Consider the following 9954-nt stretch of genomic DNA (forward strand, 5'->3'; position numbering starts at 1 on the left):
AATCAAAAAGCGTATCGCGATGGGAAAGTCTGCCGTTAGGGACCTCTCAAACATACTCAGGAGCAACAGTGTCTCTCTGGAGACTAAGGTGCGCCTGATACAGGTCATGGTATTTGCAGGTAGGGTTAGTCCTTGGAAAAAGACGTCATATTGGGGAAGGTAGCAGGCCAGTGAAAGAGAAAACGCTCAATGAGACAGATTGACGCAGTGACTACGACAATGGTAGAGATTGTAAGGATGGGGTAGGGCAAGGTAAGGCTGAGATCTGTTGTTCATAGTGTAGCTGTGAGTTATAGATGACTTGGCAGCACCTAGTGAAACAACAACAGTGACATCAAAGGAAAGAATCAGGACAAGGAGAAGGCACAGACTTAAGGAACAAGCAAGAGTCTTATCGCCTCTAGGTGGGAAATAGATGTTGCGTGACCTAGATAATGGAACCACATGGACATAGTCTCATTGTAGAGGAGACCTCAGCTCACAGTGTATATCCTGTGAGTCGCACAGAGCAGACAAATGGGACCAAAACGTATGGTGAAAGTCCAGTAAGTGGATCAGAGTGAGAATTGGTACCTCACTTGGAAGAGAAGATAGGCAGGCGGGGGCGACGTGAGCAGACAAGGATAAACGCATGGGGATGGAGGCATGTGAGTAGAAACAAGTTTAAGTCCAAGTGGAGGTTCTGGAAAAGGCCTAGGAGTGGGGAGGATTGTGGCTGAGGCTCCGATCCACTCACCATGAGCTCCAGGGAGCCATCCTTAAGGCTGCTGCCCCCCTGGGTGCAGTCAGTTAGCACTGTCAGCTGTATCTTCCCATCCTGGAACATGAAGGTGTCTGACTGAGAAGCATTCCTACAGACCTTCTCTTTCTCTCAGAAGAAGTGAACATATAATAGACACAGTCTTGAGGAACACAGGATGAAGGACTAAGTCCCATCTGGGGAACAGAGGGGGTGGTCAAGCTGGGGATGGCAAGGGTACCGTGATATAAATGCGGCTGTTGACTGGATAGTAGTTTCCCGCCACCGAATCAGTCTGGGTGAGGTTCCAGGTGGGCCTGTAATCTCTCCTGGAGATTGGAGGAAGTTGGCCAACGTTGGTGATCTAGTCACCTTACTCCCACCCATGTCCTGCCTCCAACACATATATGACAAAACACCTGCAGGTTGGTCTCTAGACTCAGGCCATTGACCACCCTCTCTGGTCTGAGTGTCCTTGCCTGTCCCCACCTCCTCTCCAAGATCTCCCGGCCATTGCTGTCCGTGTAGAAGCGTCCACGTGTCTCCAGCGTCGTGTCAAAGCGACTGATGACTTCTTTTCCAGTGTCATCACTGAGCCATTTGGGATGTCAGAAAGTTTAATCCCACACTTAGCACACCTTTCCCTCCCCCACCCGACCCCTCCTGTCATCCAATACTTGCCCACTCACTCTAGAGGTATTGGCCCCACTTTCCAGTCCAGCTCCAAGTGCTTCTGTCCTGGGTACAGGTGAACCACTTGGAAACACCAGTCAGAGAATTTCTGGTGCAACTCCTGCACCAAGGGTGTCTGTTGGCACATGGGAACAGGAGGAGATTTCAGTACGCATACTTTGAGTAGTGTGAAGCCCCCAAAAAGTTCTACCTCAGTTGTGATCACTATCAATGACCCGCCCCCCCCAAAAAAAGTTAAATGAGCCAGGAAGTGGAGACCTCAGTACCATCAAGATGGAAGAGAAAGGAGAGGAGAACCATCTTCTGGATCCCAGTTGCTGCACTGGGAAACTTCTAGAACTAAGAGGCAAAAAAAGAAAGGAAGGACTTCTAGGTCTGGTGCCCTGAGTCTGGACTGCTGGCCTCCTAAATGGTGGGAGAACATCTTTCTGTGTGTTCAAGTCATCCAACGTCGTATCTCTGTGAAGCAGCACCAGAGAACCGAAACACCACCCTCCCCAACATAGGATCTCATCAGCCTGTACGATTTTAGATTTCTCAAAAGATGCAGTGGTATCTCATTGTGGCTTAAATTGGCTTTTACCTACTTAATACTGATGTTGAACACTATTTCATGTTTTTATGTATCATGAATAGCCTATGGTGAAGTGATAGCTATATTGTTGGTTTCCACATTATTCATTTTATAGTCACTTATATATTCTACAAATAAATATTTCATCAGGCATAAGATTTGAAAGTCACACAAGCATTGAGTACTTTTGCTCATAGAGTTGCTATGAGTCGCCTACGACTCGGTGACACTTAACAACATAGAGAGAGACCAGTTGGCCTAGTGAACCAAAAGTGACGCTACCAAGCTAAAGGTGGGTGACTTTAATCCACACCCTCAGGTCAAATATTCTTCTAGGTTGTATAGCCCTGGTCTGCCCACTTGCCATACACAGAGAGGTAACTTGTGGTTGCTGTGAAGCTGAACACTGTGACACTGATGTGTCAAATGTGATAATAGTTACCCATGGAGGACAGTGTTGGGTGGAGCTCCCCGATTCAAACAAGCGTGGAAGCAGAAGTGGCACCCACTTCCGTAAACAGCTTGCCGCCAGAAACCCTATGAACCTGGAGAAAGGATGAAAGTCACGCAAGCATTGAGGACTTTTTGTTCATAGGGTCACTATGAGTTGCCTATGACTCAGCAACATTTAACAACAACAACAATATGATCCAAGTAGACGGATTTATACAGTAACTGGGGCAATGGGGCTTGGGTGTGTTAGAATTAATGAGACTGGCTCAGGACAGGACAGGCTTCTGAAGTGCTGTACATAGGGTCACTATCAAGAAGTTAAGGAGCTGAATAGAAGATTTTAAAGGGCTGCTTGGGAAGACAAGGCAAATATAATGAAATGTGCAAGGAGCTGGAGTTAGAAAATCAAAAGGGTTGAACTCACTTGGCATTTTTTTAAAATTTTTATTATTTTTGTGTGTGTGTGTGTGTACCGTCAAATCAGATCTGACTGGTACAGAAGGAAAATGCCCCTCCTTCTCCGGCAGAGCATCTGGTGGACTCAAACGGCATATCTCTGGGATTGCAGTGCTGCTTCTCGCCACTAGGCCACCAGAGCTCCCCTGCTCAGCATTTTTTAAGCTGAAAGAACTAAAGAATAAATTCAAGCCATGAGTTGAAATGCTTGAGGATGCTCTGGGCAGAGTACTGAATGATTCAAGAAGCATTAAAAGCAGATGGAAGACGTATACAGATCATTGTACCAAAAAGAATTGGCTGACAAAGAAGAATTTCAAGAAACAACATATGAGCAAGAGGCAATGGTGATGAAAGAAGAAATGCAGGCTGCTTTGAAGAACTTGGCAAAAAAAGCCCCAAGAATTGATGGAATACCAACTGATGTATTTCAGCAAACAGATGCTGCCCTGCATGTGCTCATCAAGTTGTGCCAAGAAATCTGGAGGACAACCACTTGGCCAACTGACTGGAAGAGATCCATATTTATTTCCATTGTTGTTGTTGTTTTTGTTAAGTGCTGTCGAGTTGCAGGCGACTCATAGCGACCCTATGAATGAAAGTCCTGGACACTTCCTGTATAATTTTCGTCCTTTCTCCAGTTTCATAGGGTTTTCAGAGGCAAACTATTGTGGAAGTGGATGCCACTCCTGCTTCCAAGCTTGTTTTAATTGGGGAGCATCAACAAACACTGTCTACTATGAGTAACCATTCCCACATTTGCCTCATCAGTGTCACTGTGATTGGCTTCACAGCAACCATAAGTTACCTCTGTAGAGCAAGTGGACAGACCAGGGTTACACGACCTAGAAGAATGTTTCCCCAAAAATAATTAAAGGCACGCTTGAGAGCCGTGGAGTAGAGTCACCCACCTTTGGCTTGGGAGCATGGCTTTCTGTCCACTAGGCCAACTGCTCTCTCTCTCTCTCTTTCTCTCTCTCTCTCTTTCTCTCTCCCCACCCCTCTCTGCTGTTGGTGGTGGTGTTGTCACAATGGGGGTTGCTGCGTTTGAATTAGTGAGACTAGCTCAGGACAGGGAAGTATTCACACTGTCTTGTTTACTGTAATTTTTTAATCAGAATTAGTGAGGCTTGCTCAGGACAGAGAAATTCAGAGCTGCTGTACATAGGGTCACTATGCATCGCAGGTGACTCAACCAATAACATTGTATGACAGGTTTGGAAGCAGAAGGGACATCCACTTCCTAAATAGCTTGCCTCTGGAATCTCTATGAACTTTGGGAAATGTTGATAGTTGTAGAGGGGCTTCAGACCTTTTGTTCATAGGGTTGCTATGACTTGTGCTCAACTCGAAGGCAATTAACAACATCATTAACCTAAGAAGTCATGAATAGTGGTGAAGGAATTATAGTTGTCAATAATGCCATTCTATGTTTCCCAACAATCTGGAACAAGAGATGCATTGCAGGGTAGGCTGGAAAATTGGCAGTACCATATTAGATGGAGAAGAGATTGAGGTTCCAGAGTGCTGAAGAGCAATGGTCTTCTCAGTTACTGTTATGTTTCAGAGAGCTGGACAATGACTAAGGATGACAGAAGAAGAATAGATGCCTTCGAGTTGTGGTGCTAGAGGAGAGTCTTGAACATACCATGGACTGCCAGGAAAACAAATAGGTCTGTCTTGGAGAGGGTGAAACCAAGTCTTTCCTTAAAGGTTAGGATTTTGAAGCTCTGCCTCACTTACTTTGGACATGTGGCCAGGAGAGCTCAGTCCTTGGAGAAGAACATCATACTTGGAAGGGTGGATGGAAAGCACAGGATAGGGAGATCCCAGATAAGATGGATTGATACAGTAACTGGGGTAATGGGAGTTGGTGTGGTAGAACTGGCGAGCCTGACTCAAGACAGGGAGGGGTTCAGAGCTGCTGTACATAGGGTTGCAATACATTTCAGGTGACTCAATGGAACATAACAACAATAACATACTATGACAGGTTTGGAAGCAGGAGTGGCATCCACTTCCTAAATAACATGCCTCTGGAAACTATGAACTTTGATAAATGTCTATAGTTGTAGAGAGGCTTCAGGCCTTTTGTTATGGGGTCATTCTGAGTCTTGCTTGACTTGAAGGCAATCCACAACAACTCAATCTAGGATGATAGTCCTTATGAGAAATTAAGTAAATGAGTTTTAGAACTTTCTAGTAAAATAGACAAATTGAGTTTTCATAGTGAGATCTATTACCAAAATAAAAATATAGCTCCATCAGCAGCAACAGTTCCAATTCTGAGTTATTTAAGGATTCTGTGTTATTTAATGATATGAATCATGCTCCGTTGGGAGTAACTACTTTTAAGAAGCCTTTAACAGCTGAGTCTATGGCCTTGCAACAGGCAAAACAAGATGATTTCTCCAACTCGGGCAAAGCGGCTACTGTATTTCCAGTAGCAATTCAGGATATGCCTCCTAACCAAGATTTTCCCCAACAGTATCAATTGTATCAATATCAGTCACTATCTTATAAGACTATTAAAGGATTAAAGCAAGCCATAGTTTCTCATAGTATGAATTCTACCTATGTAAGGGGCATATTACAAGGATTAGCTACAGAATTTAGATTCATTCCTTATGATTGTGAGTCCATGGTCAAGACAGTTTTAGAGTCTGGGGCATATTTACAGTTTTGAATTTGGTAGGCCAATGAAGCTACAGCTATGGGAATGATAAATTTATCCAGAAATCCTCCTCTTCGTGTACTGCTGATCAGTTGCTCGGTAGAGGTCAAGGGCTTGGAGTGCAAGCTCAGTTGCAATACGGTGATGTTGTGATTGTACAAGGAAGACTTTGCTGCGTGAAAGCATGGGATAAAGTAGAAATTTCAGGAAAGGGAGATCAATCCTTTAACAGAACAACACAATTTGAAAATGAAAAGTACATTGACTCTCAATGTAGATTAAAGGATGTTATTAATCGAGCAATATCTCAACCCAAGGTCTATTAGTTTTTGTTAAAAACTTTAGCATATGAAAATGCTAATTCAAAATGTCAAAAGCATATCAGACCATTTAAAGTTCAGAAGGCTTCCTTGATGAATATATACGTGCTTGTATGGACATTGGAACTAGTTCTTCTCAAGCCAATATATCAGCAGCCACTTACACACACACACACACACACACACACACACACACACAACCACTTTAAATTTGTCTCAAGGCAAATGTTACAATTGTGGAAAATTAGGACATTTGAAAAAAAAATTTCCATAAAGAGAAAGGGGAGAATGAGAACAAGAAGAAAAGATTCACACCTTCAGGGCTTTGTAGAAAATGTGGAAGAAGATCTCATTGGACTAAGGAATGTAGATCTTTACTTGACAAATTCCTTCTACATCAACTCAGGTAAAAACATGATGTTGAATATGAATTACATTCCAACAAAAGGATTAGTAAAAAAGAAACAGGACATTGTTCGTTTTCAAAAACCTAAATTTAATCTTTCTAGAAAAGGATTGTTGTTGTTAAGTGCCATTGAGTCGCAGGCGACTCATAGAGACCCTATGAAGGAGAGTCCTCAATGCTTGGGTGCCTTTCATTCTCTCTCCAGAGAAAAGGATTAGGATATCCAAATTTATAATGAGGGCCACTGCTCATTATGTTTTCCCCTTAACCTGGCTAACAGAAGAACCAATTCGAGTGGAGCAGTAGTCCCTAACCAGAGAGAAATTAGAGGTTTTGGAAAAGTAAAAAATTCACCTTTGCAAGCAGACACACAGATGCAAATAAGATGGGTTATGCAGGTTATACTAATGGTAAAGATAATAAAGTAGTTAAAACTAACTTGACTTCTGTTCAACAGGCTGAATTATATGCTATTATTATGTTATTACAAGATAACATTTTTTCTTTAATATAATTACTGATTCGCAATATGCTGAGTTTACTGTAAGAAATATAGAAAGAGTGTATTTTCCCCCTCAAGATACTAATATTAGTATGTTATTTACTATGTTATATGTTTTAATTCAGCAACATATATCATTCATATTCAAGCTCATTCTGGCCTCCCAGGACCAAAGTCACAATTAAATGATAAAATAGATTGATTATTAGTAGGAAATGTTAAAGTTGGTAAAGATTTTCTTCTCCATACTCATTTAAATGTTAATGGAATGAGGAAGAAATTTGGAATGAATTGGCAACAAGCTCAAGAGATTATACGAAGATGTTCTCAATGTGGTCCCATTAATGTACCACCTTATGAAAAAGGAGTCAATCCTCGAGGTGACAGACGAAATGTATTATGGCAAATGGATGTTACTCATATTCCATCATTAGGGAAATGACAGTATGTTCATCATACTATTGATATTTTTTTCAGGCTTTCAATGGGCCACAGCTTTAACAGGAGAAAAATCAAAGTATGTAATTAAACATTTAATTGAAACTTTTAATGTGATGGGTCTTCCATCAAGTATTAAAATTGACAATACTCCTGCTTATAATTCTAAGAAAACACAAGAATTATTAAAAAATGGAACATTAAACACATTACTAGTATTCCTTATAACCCCAAGAAAAGCTATAATAGAATGGGCTAATTTGACTTTACAAACTACGTTGAAAAACAGAAAGGGGGAGATGGGATAGGACAAATGCCATCATCTCGAACTATTTTACAAAAAGCCTTACTAACTGTCAAATTTTTTAAATGCTAATGAAAAAGAAGAAACTCCAGCTGAAAGACATTGGGTATTACAATTATCCTAAGAGCTGAATCAGCATATATATATTTTAAAGAACCTGCTTTGAAGGAAATAGCAAAAAAATAAGGCCCCAGGAATAGATGGCATACCAATTGACGTATTTCAGCTAACAGATGCTGCCCTGGACGTGCTCACCAAGTTTTGCCAAGAAATCTGGAGAACAACCACGTGGCCAACTGACTTCTTCTAGAGATCTATATTTGTTCCCATTCCAAAGAAGGGTGACCCAATAGAGTGTGGAAATTATAGAACAATATCATTGATTTCACATGCAAGCAAGATTCTGCTGAAGATTATGCAAAAACAACTGGAACAGCACATCAGCAGAGAACTGCCAGAAGTCCAAGCTGAGTTTAGAAGGAGTCGTGGTACTAGGGATATTGTAGCTAATGTTAGATGGATCTTAGCTGAAAGCAGGAAAGACCAGAGGAATGTCTATCTGTCTTTCATTAATTATGCAAAGGCATTTGACTGTGTGGATCATAACAAACTGTGGCTGGCTCTAAGAAGAATGGGAATCCCTAAAACTTGATTGTGCTAATACGAAACTTATACTTGGACCAGGAGGTAGTCGTCAGAACAGAGCAAGGGAACACTGCATGGTTCAAAATTGGGAAGGGTGTACATCAGGGATGTGTCCTATCTCCATACCTTTTCAACCTATATGCAGAACAGATTATCCGGGAGGCTGAAATGTGGTATCAGGATTGGTGGAAGATCCATCAACAATCTGCGTTATGCAGATGACTCAACCCTGCTTGCTGAAACTGAGGCGGACCTGAAGCATTTGCTGCAGAGGGTCAAGGACTGCAGCCTACAATATGGATTGAGGCTCAATATCAAGAAGACAAATTCTCACCACAGGACCAATTGGCAGCATCAGGCTGGATGGTGAAGAGATTGAGATTGTTCACAGCTTTAGTCTGCTTGGCTCCACAGTCAACACTCTTGGCACCAGCAGCCAGGAAATGAAAACACGTATATTGCAATGGGAAAGCCTGCTGTTAGGGACCTCTCCAAAGTACTGAAGAGCAGTGGTGCCACTCTGGAGACTAAGGTGCACCTGACAGAGGCCATGATCTTTGCAATCAGTTGTTATGTATCAGAGATCTGGACAATGATTAGGGAGGATAGAAGGAGAATTGATGCCTTTGAGCTGTGGTGCTGGATAAGAGTATTGAGAGTACCATGGACTGCTGACAACCCGAACAGTTTCATCCTGGAGAGGATTCTGAGGCTTCGTCTGACATATTTCGGACATGTTGTAAGGAAGGACCTGTACTTGGAGAGGGACATCATGCTTGGCAGGGTGGAGGGACAGTGCAGTAGGGGAAGACCCTCTAGGAGGTGGATTGATTCAGTGACTGGGGTAATCGGGATGTGTGTCAGAGACAGTGAGATTGACATGGGACAGAGCAAGGTTTAGGGCTGTTGTACATAGGGTCGCTATGAATCACAAGTAACTTGACATCACATAACATCATCAACAACAACTAACTAATGAATGGGAAAAGGGATTTGTCATTCATTAGGGTAGAGGATTTGCTTATATTTCTACAGGCACAGAAACGCTGTGGGCACCATCCAGAGACAAGAAACCCCAAAATGAGCTGAAAGAGGCCATACTTCGATGAAGATGGAGTTGCAGAATGGACAGGATGGAGAGGACAAAAACAAACAAGAATGAATTCAAGAAGAAAAGAAGCCATACTCACCCTGATGACAACACAAGTGTGATAAAAACAAAAGGGGGAAATGTGAGAAGCCAAATATCAACTTATATGTTAAACCAAGTGCTCAATCAGGAATTGAAGGAAACACAAAATACATAAGCTGTAATTAATCTGTGACAGATTACAAGAAATGAGCTGCTTCCTGCAGAGAAGAAGCAGCTAGGGCTCCTTGCAGAGGGAGTGTTAAGAGTCTGTACTTGTGAACTACTTCCTTCCTGAGGTAAGCATATGATTGTCAATAGAATGAGCGAGCCTAGCTTCATTTGCATAGAGTTCTCCCTGTGATTTGCTCCCTGACAATTTTCAATAAAGTTACTGGGAAGCTAGGTTTGGGGCTTCAGTCTTAGAGCGGTTGGCCCCCTGCCTTTTATGTTCTCTGTTCTCTCCATTCTTGGTGTCCTTATCTCTTTTTTTATTCTTTTTGGTGGCTAGCAACAATAATCAGTCATGGATAGTGGTGATGGAACTGACGTTGTCAATAATGCCATTCTATGGTTTTCCAACAATCTGGAACAAGGGATGCATTGCAGGGTAGGCTGGGG

General features: G+C 42.2%; 1 protein-coding gene across 1 annotated transcript in view; it reads right to left on the reverse strand.

Annotated features, from left to right (window-relative positions):
• LOC102865353 (lysosomal alpha-mannosidase-like) overlaps window positions 1–9954 on the reverse strand; it is a 47944-nt gene that overhangs the window by 8737 nt on the left and 29253 nt on the right. The window contains exons 17-20 of the mRNA XM_006898858.1: window positions 1429–1547; window positions 1229–1330; window positions 981–1068; window positions 737–817 (exon numbers count right to left, since the gene is read on the reverse strand). Of these exons, the coding sequence (XP_006898920.1) occupies window positions 737–817; window positions 981–1068; window positions 1229–1330; window positions 1429–1547 (390 nt within the window). The remainder of the gene's footprint in view (window positions 1–736; window positions 818–980; window positions 1069–1228; window positions 1331–1428; window positions 1548–9954) is intronic.

Source organism: Elephantulus edwardii, unplaced genomic scaffold (assembly GCF_000299155.1).
Source record: "Elephantulus edwardii isolate Elephantulus edwardi_28Jun2011 unplaced genomic scaffold, EleEdw1.0 scaffold00237, whole genome shotgun sequence".
Taxonomy (NCBI): domain Eukaryota; kingdom Metazoa; phylum Chordata; class Mammalia; order Macroscelidea; family Macroscelididae; genus Elephantulus; species Elephantulus edwardii.